Raw genomic sequence first — 23,720 nt, forward strand, 5'->3', positions numbered from 1 at the left:
TGAGGTGCAACTATATCATTCCCAGCTCAACAAACTCCAGTAGTTGCCTATTACCCCAGGATTAAATATAAACTTTTCTACATTTAAATTTAAAATTTAAATCTTTTAAAATTCTTTGTAACTCAGTCTCTTCCTACCTTTCTAATCTTCTTATGATTTACTCTGTCTCCTCCAGCAATACTAGCATCCTTGCTGTTCCTCATACATTACATTTACATCCCATCTCTTCACCTGATCTCCATACCTAAAATGCTCTCTCTTGTCATCTCTGACTCTTAGAAGCTTTGGCTTCCTTCAAGATTCAACCAAAGTATCACATGTAGGCCTTTCCTGGTCTCCAAAGATGTTAATACCTTCCTCTCTAATGTACTTTCCATTTATCCTGTATTTTGTACTATTTTAATTATATTGTCTCAAAAGAATATAAACTTCTTGGAGTCAAGAAGTAGTTGGTTTTTTTTTTTGTACCTCTGGCACATTGTACAAAGCCTGGCACATGGTAAGCATTGAATAAATGCTTGTTGATTGACTAACTCCATTACAGTATTACTTTTCACCCCAACTCCTTCCTTTCTACTAAGAAACTTTGCGCTGATATTCTGCCAATCACTCTAACCTTTCAGTTCCTCAAAATCCTTAGTTCCCAAAACTAATTTTTCCATTTCACCTCAACTACATAAAGATGGCCATACCCTTGATCTAGATCATCACCCACAAATATTCCATTTGCATATTCAAAAACTCTGAAATCCCTTTATCCAATAATAAACTTCCACCTCTTCCTTTCAACCATATTCTTAGTTTTCACCTGAACCTCCTACTTCTTATTAGTTTGTCCTTCCACCTCTGCTAATTTGACTTCACTTAATTCATTCTCAATCTCAACACTACAGTTAGCCAGCTTAAACTGTATTGTGCTTTATTATTGAATCACTTACTCATTTATTTTAGTGACATTCAAGCTTTATCAAACCTTAACCCTTTCATGACTCCCAATTGCCTCCAATAATCTTCATGTGATGGTAAATAGTGCTGGAGAATGTCACAAAACTATGGTGACTAAACTTAATTGTGCACTCACAGCAAGAATTCTTCCCTAAATGATTCTTTATTTACTTATCATAGAGTAGGCTATTCTAAGTTGTTCCAAACGTTTGCTTCTTTCCTCAAGACTCACAGCATCAGCTATCCTAGTTTCTTAGGTGAGAAGAAAAATTAGAGGCCTATTCACCACTAACTCCCTCTTTCCTTCATCTCTATATCTCAAAATCCTTGACAACATTCTTCTTTCTCTTCTCCTTTATTCCAATATCTAATACACAAGTACCTCTTTTTCTTAGCAAGCCTAACCTCTTTACATGTACACTGACCCATCCTAATCCATCTTCTCTTGAAGATTTTTCCCATCATTACTTCTATTCCCTCAGTAATCTTCACTTTCTTCTACTACTTGTTCCTTCCCTGCTTCCTACAAGTATGTCCAATCTTTAAAAAGCTCTTACTAAACCTCCCTCCCTTTCCCTCTCCCCTTTTCTCTCTCTCTCTATCACACACACACACACACACACACACACACACACACACACACACCTGCCTACTAATTTAGATATCTATACTTCCTTTCCTCTTATTCACTTTTCAATTCTTTACAATTTGGCTTCTGACCTTACTGTTCAACTAAAATTGCTCTCTTCAAGGTTAAGCAAGATCTCTTAATTGATAAATTCAATTTTCTTTTCTAAATCTTCTTCCATATTGATATTTTTGCAGTATTTGGTGCCAATAAACATTTTCTCTTCCTACTCTTTCTTCTCTAACATTTCTCTCTCTTCATTCTCTTGCTGTCAGACTTTTTCTTTCCAATCTCCTTTTCTGGTTCTCCATCTCTATCCTGCCACCTTACTGTATTATAGCATAAGTTCTTTTCTCTCTCTACACTCTCTCATTTGGTAGTCTCATCAGTTCCCATGGGCTTAATTATCATCTAAATGCAGATGACCATCAGATCCATGTATCTAGTCCTAATATCTCTCCTGAGTTCCATTACTAAATTATCAACTGTTTTCTAGACAATTCAAACCAATGTCCCATAGATAATTCAAATTCAACATTCAAAACAGATTATTTCCCTCACTTCATCAAATAAACCTTTCCCCTAATTTCCCTGTTTTAGTTGAAGGTACCACCTGCTTTTAGTATCCTAGATTTTTCTACTGGCATTATTCTTTGCTTTGCGTCCTCCAAATATACATTTGGTAATCAAATTTTGCTGTTCTTATCTTCATAAAATTTCTCACAATTGTCCCACATTCTCTACACACAGCAACTACATTAGTACAGACGTTCATCAACCTATATTATTGCAATAGATTCTTACCTCATTTTTTTCTTTCACATCTCTTATTTCCACAATCCATAATCTACACAATTATCCAAATGATTATACTAAAGTACAGGTCTGACCATGTAATCCCCCCCTTCTCAATAAACTACAGATTTTAAAGAGATTGATGTGAAATTATAATGACCAAATTTTGGACCCAAAGAAGAGATGCTTGGCTTTTTTTTATTATTATTATAAGGTGCTACTCTCTAAGACAGAAAAGGGGAAAAGATGTGGTGGACACATCAAGTGATGCAAACAAAAAACATCAATAAAATTGTATTTTAAAAACACAAAACAATCCACTGCAATAGTAACCTTTGAAACAAATCTAAAGACCATGTCAAGGTAAATTTACTAGGATCTATAGTAAGCAAAATAAGCAGTAAGCATCCCTCAAAAAATAAACTGAAAACTCCAGTGAATCCTTCCTGCCTTGAACTCTTGGCATTTAGGGCTCCCACTTCTTGACTTCAATCTATCTTTTCATCCTTATTAATTACATTATTCCTTTTTCCACACTCATATAGTCTAGCTAAACTGGCTTTCTTAATATTACTCTTACACAACACTCCATCTCCCATTTCTATGCCTTAGCATACTTTGCCCCTTTTCTTAGAATGCATTCCTTCTCTACTTCTTTTAATCCCTTGTTTTCTTCAAGACTCAATTTACTAGATTCTAGAAAAAATCTTTCCTGATCTCCCAGTTCCTGGTGCTCTCTCTGCCAAAGTTCTCTTTTATATTCTGAGTAGACTTATTTATATGTATATTTTCTTCTCAAACAAAATGTGAGCCCGTTGAAAGCAGGAATTATTGCATTTTTGTCTGTATTTCCAATATTTAGGCACAGGGCCGAACGCATATTAGGTATTCATGTTCGGGGATTCTTGGATGCAAGACTAATTTCTAGACAGAAAACAGTACTTATACGTACATTTTAAGTAAAAAATATTCTCTTATTAAATAATTAGTTCCTAATTTATATGCATATCTTTTTTTTTTTTTAATTTAATAGCCTTTAATTTACAGGATATATACATGGGTAACTTTACAGCATTAACAATTGCCAAACCTCTTGTTCCAATTTTTCACCTCTTACCCCCCCCACCCCCTCCCCTAAATGGCAGGATGACCAGTAGATGTTAAATATATTAAAATATAACTTAGATACACAATAAGTATACATGACCAAAACATTATTTTGCTGTACAAAAAGAATCAGACTCTGAATTATTGTACAATTAGCTTGTGAAGGAAATCAAAGATGCAGGTGTGCATAAATATAGGGACTGGGAATTCAATGTAATGGTTTTTAGTCATCTCCCAGAGTTCTTTTTCTGGGTATAGTTAGTTCAGTTCATTACTGCTCCATTAGAAATGATTTGGTTGATCTTGTTGCTGAGGATGGCCTGATCCATCAGGACTAGTCATCATCTAGTATTGTTGTTGAAGTATATAATGATCTCCTGGTCCTGCTCATTTCACTCATATATGCATATCTTTAGTTAGATACATCTACCATGACTGTCATCTTTAATGATTTACCAGTTAATTAATTCATTAATTCTCAAGCCAATAAAAATAATCTCCAACTAATAAAAGGGGCTTTTTCAACAAATGTGTGTTTACTAATTGTTTGGTAACTTTAATTTTTTTTTGAGAATATGTAATAATACTGAGTGCTTAAGTTCTCAAACCAGTCTAAAAAGGATTACTTAATCCATAATGTAATTGAAGTAGAATTGAAGTATAAGTACTATTCCAACTACATCTAATCAATATTCACAAATAAAATACGCATGTCAAGGATTCAAAATTTCATCAGGACAGGTATTTCCTCACTGATGAATACTAAATCCCTCCTAAGTCACAGCAGATGGTCTTCATGAATTTCTTAAAACAAAAAAACAAAAACAAAAACAAAAAAACCCACAGCTAACCTCCTGATAAGCCTTTCTAAACTAAATTCGACAGATATGTCATTAGACTACAAAAAAGGAAGCTATTCATTGGGGCATCACATAATCTTTTTAACTTTAACAAATCTTCTGAAGCTTTCACTCCATCAGAACAGCCTTTCAGAGATCAGTATCATCTACCTACCCCAATGAAGCATCAAACTAGAATCTAAGAAGAGCTACTATTTATAATATTAAAAACAATTACTTCCCACGAACACTAAACTAGAAGCAGAGATTTAGGACTCTGACTCCATTATTCCTATGTATCTTTTTTAAGAAAAATATTTTACAAATCTTGTGCTATTTTCCATGGTTGTCAGTTAAGTGGTAAGATGCCAATTACTGCATGTGGCAATCACATAAAATTGTAAGAAACTCACCAATAATGTCATCAACTGAGCTCCATAAGTGTTCTAAGAAAGGCACCCATCATCAGTTTTAAAATTAATACATGCGTGTATATATAGATACACACATATACATACAACATACCCACATAGCATCTATTAGGCTGCTCAAAAATATTGAGCAAAAATTACAAAAGACATTCGCAGATTGCAGCAACTGAGAGTGCATCTTGTTCAACTATATGCTTTTTATAGTTAACGTAGCCTAGAAATGTATCCCTTGTTCAACTCATGAACATTAATTAATTCTGGTAAATAACAGAGACTTTTGCAGAACAAAGATATAAATTGGAGAAAAGGAAAAGAGGGAAAGTCAGTGACTCTTAAATACTTACTATTAATTCAAATTCATAGATAGATCAGAAATACTTTTTTCTCAGGAGATACTACATTTCCTACTGGATATATACATAAGACCCATCACGCATGCACATAAAGGTACTCTCTTTTTTACACTGTCCTCAGGTTCCACTATAACAGTGAAATCATTCCGTAATAAGATCTTCTGGATATTTTACTAACTAAACACTGAACTGGAATCAATCCTATGCCTTATTCTGAATCATAAGATACTACTGGGAGAGGAGTACTATTCTGCATTCTAAAAATTAAAAAAAAAAAAAAAAATTCCACTTGTACCAGGAAAATTCAAGTTCACTTGATCATCTCCAGAGTAATCATGTATCCACTCTCATTGAGATGACCTCTAGTACTAATCAGTCAATTAAATTATAGTAGGTAGGTCAATTTGGCTACATACATATAGTTGGAACCAGGAAAGATAGTGAGGCACATCTAAGAGGATGAATGACTACAAATGCATTCATATCCAAATCAAATATGGCATTTCTCCAAATTGATACAACAGTGCCAAGAGCTGGCTGGTTCACAGGGTGAATGTGTGCTCTTTAGGATTGGCTCCAAGATTGAAGTGCATCGGGGGAAACATCTCCTTTTCCAAGCAAGTTTCATCAGAAGTACAAAAGCACAATATGTAACTAGAATTCATTACACTGGTCAAAACCTGATGATTATCTGGTGGTCAAGCATAGCAGGAGCTTATCTTCAAACACTGAGATAAGGAAACAAAATTTGGAAGCAGGATCCTCATGTGGGAGAACCCACCTGTTCCACTGTGTGTTCTCAGTCCCAGAGGCAGCAGCACTCTTCTCTTCATCCGTTGTATTCTGTTCTGTCACTACAGAAATGGCTAATTCGGTTAGTTTGCTTCGCTCCATGATTACCATCTCTATTTCTTAAAGAGAATAAAATTCATTTTATTTGATGAAGAATGCACAGAAGTATTTCTGATGTAACCAGTGTGAATTTTATAAATACTTACACTAACATTGGTAAGCAAGTGCAATTATTCCCACTGTTAATGGTAATGTTCAATAGTAACTAACTCAGGTAATACAGTTCACATGTATGTAAAGAACAAAATTATAAGTCCAGTTACTGATTTTTTTTTAGCTGTAAACAGGATCAAAAACATATTTCTGATTTTAAGAAGGCAAAAGGATTTTATCAACTATTGTTCTAGAACATTTTACTACATAAATGATGGATGTTTAATGGATTCATTCAAAAGCTTAAGTATATTTTAAAAGTTTTCATTGGTTATTTTGAAGACTGCTTTGTATGCCCTTTTCTTTCCTCATTCCCAGTTTAACTAGTGGTTTCTTTCCTGATCAAATAAACAAATCAATGTCCTAACAATTTAATGTTTGAAAATTGTCTAGTTTCCTGGAAAACTTCAAAAAACCTTTTGAATTGATTCCAAATCAACAATAATTCATATTTTGTGCCTAAGACATTTATCTATTCAAATGAAAAATATATGTTCATAAGCTACAGAGATCAAAAAAACACCCTTTTTTCTCTCTTCATTCTTCCTCAACTAAAGTACTTCTCCATTAGCTTCCTATCATCTATGTATCAAATTCAAATGACACACTGAATTTCAATTTCTTCCAAACCATCCATATCCTAATTGTCCACATTAAGTGATCTATTTCTCTTCCTATCAGTTTCATTCCAAAGCTCTCAGACCTCTATTACAAACCTTTCTACTTAAGTCAACTATTCACATTCTTTCATAATGTCACTTATGTCTCCCCTCCACCTAATTTTAAGTTAAATTATGTCCAAGCTTTTTTCCTCCAGAAAGCCTAATCTATCTAAATAAAGAAAATCAGTGCAGCCCATTCTTTAACATAAAATTAAACACTTTCAACTACACTCTCTCCCAATCTGCCTTTATTTATATATCTACCCTTCTTTGGCAAACAACTGCTCTCTTTTCTTTGTTAGGATTGAAGCTCTGATAACCACTTTCCAAACTGTCTTTTTACAATCAAATACCAGGTGGAATTTTCCCAGAGAAATATATGCCTATCTAAGAGTGTCTAGCAAAAACAGTCTTTCTTTATCTACTATTTTTGTCTTTGATTCCCTAAAGCCTAGCATAGTCTTAACATATAGCAAGCACTTAATAAATACCTGCTGATTAACTGACTGATCTATACATCTCTGAGGGAAAAACAATACTCCAGGCCACTTAATGCATTTACCAGATGATTTCTGCAATTAATATCAGTAGTGTCTAATGAGCAAAGTGATATGAACACCTATAATTCTATATAATTCCAATTCAATTCCTATTATTGCATTTTACATATGGCATATGTACCATTACTGTTAATACATTACAATCAATCAGTTTCACATCCAACTATCTTAACATCTACTTTTGACATCAAGATAAAGACCTTGCAAGACCAAAGGGAAAAATAGTGGTAGTATGGGAATGGAAGGTGGGGGTAGGATCAACAACTGACTACATATTACAAGATTTTTCCTGAATGTAGTCTGTAGTCAATGTATTCAATAGACTTTAATGTGACCTTTGGTAATCACGGTGGGGCTGACTTATGATACATATCAAAATTCATGTTATAATAAATCCTGTTGTAATAGATTTCTACTCTATTTTTGTAACCATATGAATGGCTGAATTTGTTTAATATATTGACATTTTAATTGACACAAGAGGCATGACATAATGGATAGATCTTAGAGTCAATGAGATTGGGGATTATGAACCAACTCCAAAGGTTGGAGGACCAACTTCCAAGGCTGTGTGGTCCTGGGTAAATCACAACCTTTCCGTGCTACACAAGTGATTCTATAAGACAATAAGTGGCAGAATAAGTGTAGTTCTGCATTTGTGATGGGAATTTTCTTACCTTTGCCAATGAAATCACAAATTCAATTTTAAGAAATAAATCATTATTTGTGGATAGTATATATTGTGGATGGAGCAATGAAGCTTCACCACTACTTTATTAGCAACTCTACTCGCAATTCCTTATCTTTTTCACATTGCACTGCAATATCAAAACCAGAAACTAGAAGTGTGTAATAGATTCTCTTGACATGACCAGTGATTTAAATTCAAGAGGACATATAAATTTCATTATAAGGCAAACAGCCTAGGATAAATTCTCTGGCTAACTTGACTTCTCCCCTTCCCTGAAGTTCTAGTTTAGAAGCTAACAAGCCCATAGGCTTCTTTCTGATGGTCATAATTTATGTGCAATTCCTAAGGCTACTTTACCCTGACCCAAAATTGAACTATTAGAGCAACCTGTTCCCAGGAGGCTTTCTGACCAGCAAAGACCAATTATTTCTTAGAGTTTTCCAAGGACAGGATGTATCCTCCTTTCTTGTAGAAAACCTTGCCTAAATTGAAAACTAAGGGAATGTCCATTATTTGGGGAAGAATAGCAGAACAAATAATGATATATGGATGTGTCAGAATACTGCTGTTTGCAAACTCTCTCCATTCTTCAACTAAATCACTTTTCCATTAACTTCGTATCACACAATACATCAAATTCAAATGACATATTGAATGTCTAATTCCTCCACACTATCCATATCCTAATTTTCCACCTCAAGTGATCAATTTCCTTATCCATCACCTATCCATTTAACTGTATCATCTGAATTTGTGTAAGTTATATCAGTCTGGCACAAATGTGTGGAAGATAGAATATAAATTACGAGAAACTAGAGAATAAACAATTATTAGAGAATGAAAAACTATCAGGATGTTATTTAAAAACTCAAAGAAAGAATTGCTATAGTTCTGAATAGATCTAAGAGAATAGAAAAAAAGGAACAGAAGCAAGAGAAAAGAAGAGAACAAGAGAACAGAAGTGAGAGAAGAGAAACCATAATCAACACTTGTCAAATGACTGAAAATGAAGGTAAGTGAAATTGACAAGTGAAGAATGACTCACAATCTGGGATGATACATTCTATTTCAAACAAAGTGAGCCAGAGATCTCTAAAAGCCATTAAAATGAAGATATCACTAGGCACTTGGAGAGGAGGTACAGGAACTCAGGAAAGGATTAGGGCTCCATCTGAAGACCATTTGCTTTATCAAGCAGTGAGAATGGAGAAAACTTACAGGAGAATACAGTCAAGAATCATATAGGATGGACAGGAATGTATGACTTAAGATCTATATCCTTTAAAGGAACAATAATTGAGATGTTTTAAAAAGCATTTTCTTTTATTTATTTATATAGCAAGATCTCTCTGGTAATCAACAGCACACATCTGTAATACAGATGGTCAGAGTTAAGCTCCTAGTATGTGGCCACGGAACAAGAAAAACTTAACTGCCCCACATGGGACTGAAATGTGTCTTTGGATTCATTTGCAATGCTTTAATCAACAGACCTAACCAGACACAAATGAGAAAAGAAAGGAGGGAGAAAGAAAATGGTGCATTATAGCACAGAGAAGTAGTATGCTATCACTAACTGCTTTGGATTAGCATCTATGACAATGATTGCCTGAATACATTTCTATACAGCTTAAAAAGATATAGGAAGATATAGGAAGTCCAAATCTTGACACAGTCAAGATGACTGTTGATGGAAAAAGACAGTCTAGTTCTAGATTACTGAATGAAGGACTGGATAGGGTGGGCTGGGAGGAAGAGTAAGAAACAAGATGGCTCATGTTCTAATTACAAACCTAGCAACTCAGAAATAAAGTTCCTGGATTTCTAATAACTCCACTTCATTATTTTTGAATTTTAACAATTTATAAACTTTACAAGGATAATGTACATTTTAATCTGCTTACTATTTGTGAAATAAAACACTTTTCAGGGAAACAGAACTAATAATCTCTAAGTATCTTTTGAAAAACTGTAGTAATTCTATCTCTGGTTACCTTTCACCCATTTCCCATCAATCATAACTAGTAATAAAAAAAATTCGACAATTTACATATTTGAACAAATACATACATATTTATATGAGGGTGAAAGAGAGAGAAAATTGTGTTCAAAGAGAAGTAGGATGAATTCTGAATAATTTATTGGGAAGTTTCTTACTAAAAGATGCATTCCCTCCTCCAAAACAAAGACATATTATATGTGTCAATCATCTTCTCAAAACTGAAAAATTATCATTCCCAATTCTTTCCACAAGTGCTTTAAAACATTCTTCCCTTACCACACCCATAATGAAATTATGAGAACATGACCACAATTGGTTTGGTGGAGAGCCAAAGAAAAGGGGCTCTGACAAATGGAGCTAGGTATTTCATATCAATAAAGAAGATCATTAGATTCCATATTGTGGACTTTCCTGCCAAACACAGACATATCCTTATCAAGAAAACTGGCACATTCATCCCTATTTTATGGTCTGATCTAGTCCAAGCTAAGGCAATGTATGATAATCTCTTTTACAGGGTCTCAGAAGGAATCTCCTGCTTTCTTTGGAAGAGTAACAATAAATTTTGCTAGCTTCATTGCAAATGAAGGTTTTTTTAAAAAAGGTTTTAATTCAGGACATATTAAAGAATAAAGAAGGTTTAGGTCATTTATTTTCTAGGCTATTTTTTCAATTCCTCTAATTCAGAAACATTTAATTTGGAATCTAAAAACTTTTGTCAAATATATTTTATAACTGTATTTATACATAATTAGTTTTTAAAAAAATATTCTTCTGAAAACAGGTCCATAGGCTTCACCAAACTGCCAAAGAAGACTGGCACATTAAAAAAAAAAAAAAATTAAGAATCCATGCTCTACCCTATACTAAGATAAGGTCAAAATGAGTTCAGGAATTGGACATAAAAGAGTGATAGATATAAACAAATTAGAATAAAAGATAGTCTACTCAGATCTGTGGAGAAGGAAGGAATATGTAGCCAAAGAGGAAATAAAGTACATTATGAAATGAAAAATGGATAATTTTGATTATATTAAGTTTAAAAGTTTTTGTACAAACCAAATTAATGCAGATAAGATTAGAAGGAAAACAGTAAACTTTTAGGAAAAGAATTTTTTAGATCCAGAGGTTCTAATAAAGGCCTCCTTTCTAAAATATATAGAAAACTGACTCAAAATTACAAGAATAAAAGCCATTCTCCAATTGATAAATAGTCAAAGGATATAAACAGACAGTTTCAGATGAAGAAATAAAAACAATTTCTAATCATATGAAAAAATGCTCTGAATCACTACTGATCAGAGAAATATAAATTAAGACAACTCTTAGGTACCACTACACACTTCTTGACAAGAAAAGATAATGATGAATGTTGGAAGGTATGTGGGAAAACTGGGACACTAATACATTGTTGGCAGACTTGTGAATTGATCCAAACATTCTGGAACTATGCCCAAAGGGCTATCAATTGTGTATTCTCTTTGATCCCGCAGTATTTTTCTCCTGTATCTAATTAGCCTATACCCCAAAGAAATAAAAAATGGAAAAAGGACCCACATGTGCAAAAATGTTTGTGGTAGCCCTTGTTTTAGTGGCAAGGAACTAAGAAACTGAGTGGATGCCCATTAGGTGGAGAATGGCTAACTAAGTTATGATATATGAATGTTATGGAATATTATTGTTATTTAAGAAATGATGAGCCAGAGGATTTCAGAAAGGCCTAGAGAAACTTACATGAATTGATGCTAAGTGAAGTGAGTAGAACCAAGAAAACATTGTACATAACAAGATAATATGATGATCAATTCTAATTGGCATGGCTCTTTTCAACAATAAGATGATTCAGGCCAGTTCCAATGGTCTTGTGATGGAGAGAGTCATCTGCACCCAGAGGACTATGGGGACTGAGTGTGGATCACAACATAATTTTTTTCCATTTTTGTTGTGGTTGTTTGCATTTTTTTTCCTTTTTTATCTGATTTTTCTTATGCAGCATGATAATTGTGGAAATATGTATATAAAGAATTGCACATGTTTAACATATATTGGATTACCTGCTGTCTAGGGGAGGAGTTAGAAGGGAGAGAGAAAAAAATTTGCAACACAGGTTTTGCAAAAGTGAATATTGAAAACTATTTTATGTATGTTTTGAAAATAAAAAGCTTTAAAAAAAAAAAAAATCCCTGTTCTAGTTTGAGCTACACTGAGCAAATTGTAGATAAAAGATAACTTTAAAATAAAGGTTGTGAAATGTCAATTATTTCCATAAACAAATAAATGAAATTAGCTAAATTTTTCTAAGCAACAAAGTTAGTTTATTTGTATTGTTCAGAATTACTTTTTCTCTTAATACACTTACAAAAATTACCTAATAAAGACTATACAGACAGACTAGAAACTGAACTGAAAAGTCAAAATGCACTTTATAAAGAGAGAAGTTAACCTACATATAACCTTTATGTAAAAAAGTGACGGTCATTTCTTATCTGATCCCATGACAGAACCTGTCTTTTTTTTTTTTTTTTTTTTTTTTTTTAAAGTATCCAGTGTCTACAAATTTAGGTGCATTGTAAATCCAGATAACTTTTTTCTTGCCAATCAACAAACTCCAAGTGGTTCTTTTTCTGAGTTTTAATGTGAAGAAGTTTGAGAATAGGTGCGACATTTAGACTAATCTGATCGTTAATTATTTTAAGTTATACAAGTTCAGATGATACAATTAAATAAGTCTAGGGTAATGTGACTACACTTAGTCACATAGTCTATGTATTTATATACATAAGCCCTCTTTTTCATTAACCTAATTATGTGGGTAAAAATAAATGGAGTTGAAAGTGGGCTGTCACAAACAGATCCCACTGGAAGCTTAACTGCCTCCACCAAAAGAAATGCTTTGGGGGTCCGAAATGCTTCTTTTTTTAATCTCTGTATCCATCCTTCCCTCCTATTTCCACTCCTTCCCTGCAGCCCCTCCCTGTCAAATGCTTCACATATACAAATAAGCATTGGAATCACTCATCTTTGGTAATATCTTCTTACTTTGTTAACATTTAGAAAATAGGATTGGCTAATTTTTCTAAGTTAAATCAGACCTCTAATGTCTAAATCAACATGCCAAAATGTTAAGAAAATTAGAAAAGAATTAAATGCACTGTGTATACAGACACCAGGGATAATGGTAATGAGAATAAAAAGAGGGCATACCAGTAAATATAACTTGAGGGAGGTGTTACTATCTTATCCTAACACCAAAACAGATAAGGCAACTAAGATCCCTAGATCTTAAAGAACTTTATTATTATTATAATAAAGTCAAGAATAGAAACCTATATATATAGGCTTAGAGTTGAAAGGGACCTTAAAGATTATCTAGTACATATCCCTCATTTTATAGGCCAAGAGAGACAAAGCTTGAAATAGAACCCAAGTCTCCCTTTCCACTGCAATGACTCTCTTAAATCTGATTTCATGTCTTTTTTACATTGCTAGGAACACAAAAACCTATGTATTCTCCTTATTTATGAGAACTTCTAGAAAACCTTGAAGGTAAAAAAAAAAGAGTTGAACCAACATATTACTTCTTATAACCATAATGAACTCTAAATAGTTATTCAATCTAAATAATATTTACATTAGAGGAGAATGAAACTTGTACATCTATGACTAGGAAAAGAATTCTTAACCAAAAAGGAGGGAATAATGACAATAAAGGATAAAACAAACTATTTTAATTATATAAAGGTAAAAAAATTTTTTTTTGCAAAATAAAATCAAAGCAGCCAGAATAAAAAATGAGAATCTCAAATGGAAAAAAAAACTTTGTACCAAATTTTTCTGAAAAAGGTCTGATTGTATGTATGTATATGTGCGTGTGTGCACGTGCACAAATGTAAATATATGTAACTAATACAAACAGATAAGAACAAAATCCATTCAGCAAAAGATACTCAAATGCATTTTTCAAAAGATGAAATGTATGAAAGAATGCTTCAAATCATTAATAATAATAAAAAAATGCAATTAAAACAACTTGGAGGTTTTACCTCATATCCATCAGACTGATAAAAATGAAAATGGTATATGTTAGAGGAACACTAATGTACTTATAGATGGAGCTATAAAGTAGCACAAATATTCTGAAAAACAATGTTTATATCCTTTAAACCCACTGAACATCACTAGTAAACATTCAAGGATAATTCTAAGACGTCAAGCATAGGAGGTGTTGACGGTTGAATTGTCAATGCACGGACAGCCCAACCAATCTTAATTTAGTGAAATTCAACACTTTGTAGACACTAAAAATACACTTTTACAGAAATTCTGTTTTCATAAATCTGACCAAATTAAGTAATGGATCAGTTAGCCTTCAGACAAGTAGTAGAATGAGGCTTTAAAGTTAAAAAACAAGCTCAAATTCTAATTTATCTATAATTTAGATAATTTCTACTTATTATTACTACTAAATTATGTTTTTAAATTATTTACTTTTATCACTTATATGATTTTATGCAAGTAATATAAATACTTTATGCCTCAGTTTCCTTTCCTAGAAAATGAAAAAGTTTGGTTTAGATGATCTCTAAGGTCTCTTCCAGATTTCAATTTGTGAAGCTTCCCACATCAACTATATACCTAAACTGAGAGTTTTCATTTTAAAAAGGTGAAATTCCACCAAAATCATGCTATTTTTTATTTTGGGGGAAGTATCACATTTTCTTTGTTCTTGTCTGTCTGTCCAACAAGTGACTAAAAACATCTCTAGCTTTGAGGCCATCTGATCACTACTTCCCAGAAGTAGGAGTTACTACTAGTAGCCTATTCTGACAGGTAAACAAAGAGTAATCTTTTGCAAAGCTGTATTTATTCAACTGGAGTACAAATTCTCTTCCAAGTCACATGGATTAAACTCAGTGTTATTTCACTCTGATATAGATACAGCCTAAAAGAGAAACATACTCAGATCTCTCCCTCATTATTTGAATGGGAAACAAATAGTTTAAGAATGTAATCATCTTTGCCAAATCAAGACTTTGTACAATGGGTACATGATTGTCATGTTTATTCAAAGCCATTTAGATGAGAAAGATGACATACATATAATATCTAGGAATGACTAACTTGTTGAAGAAAATGTAAGGTCACCAAAAATTCTGACAGGGTCAATGAAAGTTATGTCTGTATGAGCTGTAAAATAAGTATCAGCTGTACAAGCAAATGCACTAGTTGGAAACTCCTATGCCCTGCTCATTCTAATAGAAAATTAAATAGCTTTCCAAATACTGTTTTAACAAATTTATAAAAATGCCTCCTGCCCATCCATAATCATTATCCTCCAAACCAAGGCTGTTTGGTACAAAGGACATGAAGTTCAACGAAAGGATAGTCAAGCCCCCCCCACTAATTCGACTAACCTGAGCAGAACCACTGTCTTAAGTGGCTTAAGTTCTTGATTTCAACTTGTATGCTTTGGGATGGCCTAGGAATGCTGACTAATTTAATTTTGATTCCATAGCAAACCCTGTAAATCTCTGTCCATACCACAGTTAGTCATGGGCAGTGCAATATTAAAAATTATCCCTTAAAAGGGATGGAATAAAGGCGCTACATTTTCCCAGAAGAAATGGACAAGAGTAGAGTATGCAAAACATCTTTTTCAAAAGAGAGTAATATTTTCTCTGAAACATTCACTGTTATTTTAAGTAACTGAATTTTTTCTACTTAAAAAAAAAACACACTTTGTACAATGCCCTATATTTATCTGTTTCTTTACAAAAATCTGTGAAGCTAATTTATCAAAAAGAAAACCCAAGCTCATATCACTGCCTCCTTAGAATAAAAATATCTAATTTATGTTTTGGTCTAAAAAGGCACATTATTGAGGCTTAGGTGATTTTTCTTAAAAGCCTCAACACAATATTACTTATGCATCAATGAAATTCTTCTCAAATACTTAATGAAAATGTAATCATTAAATACATTATAAAATGTCAAGTGCTAAGAAAATCCTAACCCAGAAGAAAGATAAAGAGCACTGGCTGCAGGTTAGAGAGATGTGCATTTTCCAGAAAATGCATTCTCACTCTCTCAACTGTTTTTGGCACTATGAGAAATATACTGACAATCCTGACAGAGTGCTGAAATAACTGGCTGAAGAGCATCCCCTAATGGTGCATCAATACAGAAGAACAGCTATAAAAAAGAATGTATTGCTCCAGTACAACGGAATAGCAGGCTACCTAAGAGTTATCTAAAAAATAAATAAAGATTCTCTTATTTGTCACAAAATCTCTTTTGATCTCATCTGCAATGAACCATTACTACTACCATTATCACCACTCACAAAGAACAGACTTGTTGGAAATGTTGTAGAAGGTATTCTCGACCAGGTATGATTTGGACAGATCACCTCTGAGGTTCTTTGCAACTCTTAAAATTCTGCAAGGTCTAAAATCATATATATACAACAGAAGGAATTACACAATATTTTATAAGCAATGTTTTCCACAAACAAGAATGCTATTTTCTGAATGGTTAATTACATGGAAATGGGAAGTAAAAAATAAATCAGAATTATTGATAGGGAAAAGGAATTTAAGAATCTATTTATTAAGCAAATGTACACATAGTACTGATACACCTCACTTTAAACATATTTGCTAACTAAAAATCTGAATTTATAAAGAGATTATTTGCTTTACAAAAAGACTGACAAAATTAACATAAGATATTTAAAAAACTTTAATTTTTCAAAAATTCAATTTAAAAATGTTTAATGAACATATTTTATATTTTATTGTAAAATGATTTTAAAAGTATTGTAACCGAATTAAAAGTATATACGACACACTTCAAACAAGAAACTTATTTTGATCCAAACAATATTTCTAAATTAAATGTCAGTCAGCATATATTTTTTTTAATTCACTGATTTACTCACCTTCACTCTCCCCACTTGTCTTCATGCCTTTTGAACTACCTTCTATACCTTTAGCCTTATCAGTATCTTCCTGGGTTTCTTCAGGGCCTTTCTCCTCCTCTTCTTCTTCACCAACATTTTTATAGTTAGGTCTTTTTTGTTGTCTTTTCTTTCCCTTGTGCTTATTTATTTCAAGAGATCTTTCCAGTGACTCAGTTGGTTTAATAAAACACCTTATGCTGGACTTTGCCTAGAAAATTCAACATAGAGGACACATTTTAAGATGCGTGAAGCCTCATTTTATTCTAATTTGCTATACAGAAACTTTTAAACCACATGAAAAGATTTTCCAGAAAAATGAATGTTTGCTCAAGACTTTATAAATTATTACTTTATCTTTGGTGAATGAATCAAACCAATTTAATAAATTACAACATTCAGTTTATACACTTATATACAATAAATTTCTCATCACCAGCATGTTATGCAAGATTATTTTTAGGTCTTCTTAATTTATCAAAAATATGAACATGTACCAGAAATGCTAACTTTAATATAGACTAAAGTAAAATATATTTAGAAAGTTAAATTTGTTGTAGAATCCATTTCAAATCTAAAATCCTTATAATGCTAAAATTCAAAACTAATTATAAATCCATTCTACTGCTCCACTATTCACATAAATTCCTAGTTGAAAATGGACCTATACACAAGCCATACATTATTCTAGTTTTCAACTAGCAAAAGAATACTGATTATAAAAACAAAAGGTTTTCTAACATATTTTTGGAAAACAGGAAACATCTGTCAACATCTGATTTATATTATTGTTTTATTAAAACATAGATCAATACACCATCTTTCTTTTGAAGAACTCTAACAGAGAAAATCAAACACTTTTTGTTTACTTGCCTGAAAACAAATAGAAGAGACAAGAATAGACCTTTAAAACTGTTTATTTCAATACTAATTCCCAGTTGAATACAAGTTAGTTTTAGATCAGATAACAGCAAAATAAAAAATTTCTAAAAACATATTAAAGACTACACATGTAGAGAGCTTCAGTAACAAGATCATGTTTTAGATCAGATAACAGCAAAATAAAAAATTTCTAAAAACATATTAAAGACTACACATGTAGAGAGCTTCAGTAACAAGGTCATGAAACTCATAGGGATTAATTTAAAAGATTCTATAAATAAGTTGCTGTAAACTCAATGATAATGTGATAGCATGATACATATGTATATTTGCATTATTTAATAAGAGACCAATTGTAAAAATAAAGTACTTATGTATCTCATCAAAGGGTAAATTATGTTAACATTAATGATTTGTGTGCTAAAAAGTGCACAAAAGTTGTCAAGAAAATAATATGGGTGGGTATGTATCAAAAAGATGTATGGCTAAAGTGAAAGATAACTAGTACATAGTTCTGCTATACTGGTACTTAAATAATATCTGGGAACCTAAAGAAAGGCACTCACATTCTGAGTCGACCCCCGCTATGGAAGCTCAGTAAGAGAAGATGGGCAAGAGTCTTATGGTACGAGAAAGCTTGGAGAAATTTAGATCCCACTAGGAAGGTGGGAAGTAGTTGCCACATAAATAATAATAAAAACAGCTGACATTTAAATAGCATTTTAGGGTTTGCAAAAAGCTTTACATACACCACCTTACTTGATCATCCTTACAACCCTGTAAAGCAGGTACTATTATCATCCTCATTTTATACTGGAGAACTGAAAGATTCAGTGACACAGCAGGCAAATATCTGACTGAGTAAGAATTCAAGGTTAGGTGTTCCAAACTTCTATCATCATTCTTCCCAAGTAACCAGTAGCTTCTTGGGATCAAGAAGATAAGTACAACAGAAGAGTCACAGAACTGTCAAACTTTAGGCATGGTGCATACTGCTAAATCAGACTAAAATGTAACTAAGAAGTAGTTAGCAAAATAAATAAAATACAACATAAATAATGTTAATTTATGGATTTTGGAGCCATTATATAGTGGGAGGGATAGTTTCTAGTTAACTTTGATTCCACCACACTAAAACACTGGATTGTACTACCTGAAATAAAAACATAGACTAGCAGTTTGAAAACACAATTATCTCCGCCCAAGATGGCGGCGAGGAGGCACACAGCTGTGTAAGCTCCGCACTTTCTCTCAGAATCCATCTCATTACAAGCCTCTGAATTAATGCCTGACTGAAAAAAAACCCCACAAACAGTTACCAAGAGAAGACATCCTTGAGATTCGCCAGCAAAGGTCTGTTTTTGCTCGAGGGCGGGACGGTTTTAGATTGGGCACAGGCTGAGGGCAGCGACAGCAGGAGCTCGGCAGACAGCTCACAGCCGAGCAGACCGGAGAGGGTTGGGGTGTGATCTCAGCCATCTCTGCGGGGAGAGCTTCACCACAGGATTGGATACTTTGCCCTGGCAGCAAGTCAGTAGCCAAGCAGAGAAGCTAAAAACACCAGGGGTGAAGAATACAACCCCAAACAGCTGGAGTTCCTTGGGACCAGCCACCCCTCCCCCACAGCATCTCAGCACGCTCTCAGTCTCAGAGCGCAGGCGCAGCACAGTCCTGCTAGTGCCTCACTGCTGCCCCCGCAGTCTGTAGAGGAAGCTCGGTAAGGCCACCCAGCCCCTCCCCCCAAAAAGCAGATTCCATTTGGGTTTTTTTCCTTTTTTTTCTTTGCTAGTTTGTCTCTGATTCTTCTCTGACAAAATGAGCAAAAAATTAAAAAGGACCTTAACGACTGACAGCTTTTATACAGACAGAGAACAGACTCTAAACCCTGAGGAGACTAAAAGCAGACTGTCTCCAGGTGAATCCCCACAGGAGGAGATCATCTGTTCCTCAGCACAGATGAATCTCATAGAAGAAATTAAAAAGGCTCTCACAAGAGAGCTAGAAGAAAAATGGGAAAAGGAGAGGGAGGCTTGGCAAGAGAGTCTGGAGAAGTTATCCCACTCATTTAAAGACAGAGTGGATAAAGAAATCAAATCCTTGAAAAATAGGATTAGTGAACTGGAAACAGAAAATAGCTCTCTAAAGAATAAAATTGGCGAAATGGAAAAACATTCCATAGAACAAATTGGACAATTAGAAAAAGATATAAAAAAAGTGAGTGAAGAAAACACTTCATTGAAAATAAGAATAGAACAAATGGAATTGAATGACTCGAGGAGACAAGAAGAATCAGTCAAGCAAGACCAAAAAAACCAAACAATGGAGAAAAATGTGAAATACCTTCTGGGGAAAACAACAGACCTGGAAAACAGGTCTAGGAGAGACAATCTGAGAATTATTGGACTCCCAGAAAAATACGATGAAAAAAAGAGCCTGGACACTATTTTCCAGGAAATTATCAAAGAGAACTGCCCAGAAGTCATAGAAGCAGAGGGTAAAATAGACATTGAAAGGATTCATCGATCACCCACTGAAAGGGATCCTAAAATCAAAACACCAAGAAATATAGTGGCCAAATGCCAGAACCCTCAAACAAAGGAAAAAATACTCCAAGCGGCTAGAAAAACCCAATTCAAATATAGAGGAGCCACAATAAGGATCACCCAAGATCTAGCAGCATCCACATTAAAAGATCAAAGAGCCTGGAATATGATATTCCGAAAGGCGAAGGAACTCGGTATGCAACCAAAAATAACTTACCCAGCCAGAATGAGCATCTTTTTCCAGGGAAGAAGATGGTCATTCAACGAAATAAGTGAATTTCACCTATTTTTGGTGAAAAAACCAGAACTTAACAAGAAGTTTGATCTGCAAATATAGAACTCAAGAAAAACCTAAAAAGGTAAAAAGAAATGTTGGAAACTATATTTCTCCTGTAAAGATGTATAAAAAAATACATGTATACCTTGTTCTAGAAATTAGAGGTGGAAAGGACATTGTATCAGAAAAAGGGTAAAGTGGGGGTACTAAATTCGCGGCAATCTTAAAAAAAGAAATAGTACATCTTCTACAAAGTCAAATTTTGTTTCAAATTTGACTTAACCCAAGATGTCGGTTTCTCTTGCATAAATTCCTTTCTATCTATTCACCCAGAAACGAATCTAATTCAAGCCTCTGTCTTCTGACTTATTAGAACAACTTTTTAGTCAACTTGCCTCTCCCTTCTCCATGCAGATGCCAAAGTGATTTTCTTAAAGCATGTATTGACCATATCACCTCCCTTTCCTTTTCTTCAAAGTACTCTAGTACCTCCAAGACCAAGAACAAAGGCCTCTACTTGGTATTTAAAACCTTCAAAACAGGATTTCCATTTACTTTACCTGTTTTATCATATATTGCTCCTATCTGCACAGTACATTTCAGCCAAACTGGCATTCTTGCTTTTCTTATCTTGGTACTGTTGCACATGTCTGGGTAGAATGTACTCCCAACTCATCTCTGTCTCTCAGAATCCCTAGTGTCTTTCAAAGGTCAACTTAAGAATCACCTTCTTTCTGATCCATTATGCTTCCCCTCAAATCCCCTCCCACCATTTATTTTGTATGTACGTCTCCCTCAGGAGAATGTGAGCTCCTTTAAGGCAAGGATTTTTATTTCTGAATTTATATCTCTACAGCTTAACACAATGCCTGATACATAGTGGGCACTAAATAAATGCATGCTGACCATCTAATAATGTTTTATATTTTTTAAAAAATCTAAATTACAAGGTTAAAAATTAAAAAATCATTTAAGCAAGTTGAACTAATCTATTAACAGACAAAAGTCACAAGCTTTTGTTCTTAAAAAGAAAAGACATGTTAATAGACAAATGTATATTAGTGATCTGAATAAGTCACACAAAGATGTTTATGCTTTTGATCTTGCCATCTTCTACAAAGGAATCACACCTCAATGTTCAAAAATTTCCAAATACCCTTGTTCATACAAAATTTACTGGGTTTTCACCTCTTCCTTAGCCCAACCTTTCAAAAGTCTATTATTCATCTTCACTAGGACTTCTAATCACTTGGCCTTTCAATACTTTCCTGCACTTCTCCCTTGCATTAACCATTCTCTCCTCTTTTCCCCATCTTCACCCTTTGGTGAACCAATTCAACTCTATATGGTTTTCCTTTCTTGAATCCCTGTCTCCCTTATCACAATACCAATTAAGCTTTGCCAAACCTCAGCCTTTGATCATTTCTACCGTGTGCTGCCTCCAATACAAGTACTAATGAATGAATGATGTTTTAAAAAAAGCACAACCATTCTGACTAGATCCACTAAACATTACACAACTAGGCCTTCACTGCTGCTGGTCATTATATTATATCTTCCTTACCAACTCACTATCCCTCTCTCCACAATGGCTCTTCCAAGCCTTTTCATCCTTTTTCTTACCTCCCACAGCTCCTTCTTCCCCATCCCCCAGCTCTCAATTTAATACCTGTGTGAACTTTGGCATCATGTAACCTCTCTGGGCCTCAATTTCTTCATCTGGAAAATGAGACAGTTGAATTAGCTTCTAGTTCTAGATTTATGGTCTCATAACATACAAAGTCTTCTCTTCTCCAGGCCAAACATCTGAAATGTCTTCAGCCAATCCCCATGCAGTGTAGCTTCCAATCCCTTACACATTCTGGTTCACCCTCTGGATATGGTAAAACTTTAGTCCCAAATCTTTGACTGATTCATCAATTAAGAAATATTCTCATCTGATTAAGATATCAAGATGTATCATCTTGCCACTTTAAGTGGCATGGGGTAACTGATTGACCAACTTAGTGATCCTGATCCTCATAATACAATATGGTGTACAGAAAGAAATATGATATTCAGGAAATGTTTTGACCTAGGCAAGTTATAGCAGGACTCTAATAGACTCCTTTGTTCTATATACACTGACTCTAGTAATGCAGCCTAAGAATACATTCACTTTTTAAGTTGCTATTATAACATTCTTTATAGAGAGAATCTGGAGCCTACGGAAAATTCTAGATTTTTTTTTATATAAACTGCTTCCTAGTCCCATCAAACCTAATCAGGAGAATTGTTCGTTATCATAAATTAAGTGCAAGCCCTTATGTTTATCCCTATTAAGGCCTGTTATCCTGAATCACATTTTTATTATATGTCTGAAGCCCACTCCCTTTGTTTTCATTTCTAACAAATAAAATCCTTCAAATTCTTCAAATTTGGTTTGAAGAATTTCTTCAAACCAACGATATTGGTTTCAATATCTTGAATTCAAATCTAGCTCAGTGAAGCCTTTTCAGTGAAGCTTTCACTAATTCACAACAGAAACTTATCACTCCTTTCTCAGATTTCTCTAAAGCAGTCTGATCTTTCTCCAACCTTGCATTATACTTAATTTGGAAAATGCTTTTATCCTTCCATTAATGTTGAAGGCAATCCTTGATAGCAGTATCTGGTATAGAATCAGAAGAATAAAGTAAAAATCGCAGCTTCCTCACTTATCAGTGAGATAAGAAACCTTGGGTATCTACACTCCTAAGGCTTCATTTTTCTATTCTGTAAAATATGTTTTGTATAACAGAGTTAAATCTCCAAAGGATTACGTTAAGAAAGCACTTTAAAGTAAATGAACAAATCACTTGACACGCATTTATTAAGGATATGTTATGTGCTTGGCACTGTGCCAAGTGCCATGGGATACAAAGAAAGGCAAAAAACAAGCCTTGTCTTCAAGGAGCTCAGATTCTAATGATAGATAAAATAGGCAATTAACTAGGTATACAAGACATATACAGAGTAGATGGAAAGAAATCTCAGAAAGAATGTGGTCTATGAGCCAATGAT

General features: G+C 33.8%; 1 protein-coding gene across 7 annotated transcripts in view; it reads right to left on the bottom strand.

The window, feature by feature from the left end:
- CLEC16A (C-type lectin domain containing 16A) overlaps positions 1-23,720 on the bottom strand; it is a 207,565-nt gene that overhangs the window by 144,780 nt on the left and 39,065 nt on the right. For 6 of the 7 annotated variants that reach the window (XM_031944603.1, XM_031944616.1, XM_031944595.1 and 3 more), the window contains 2 exons: positions 16,959-17,187; positions 5,880-6,009 (listed from right to left, as the gene is read on the bottom strand). In XM_031944603.1, the coding sequence (XP_031800463.1) occupies positions 5,880-6,009; positions 16,959-17,187 (359 nt within the window). The remainder of the gene's footprint in view (positions 1-5,879; positions 6,010-16,958; positions 17,188-23,720) is intronic. The other variant, XM_031944600.1, reaches the window with a different exon arrangement.

Source organism: Sarcophilus harrisii, chromosome 1, assembly GCF_902635505.1.
Source record: "Sarcophilus harrisii chromosome 1, mSarHar1.11, whole genome shotgun sequence".
In the NCBI taxonomy this organism is placed as follows: domain Eukaryota; kingdom Metazoa; phylum Chordata; class Mammalia; order Dasyuromorphia; family Dasyuridae; genus Sarcophilus; species Sarcophilus harrisii.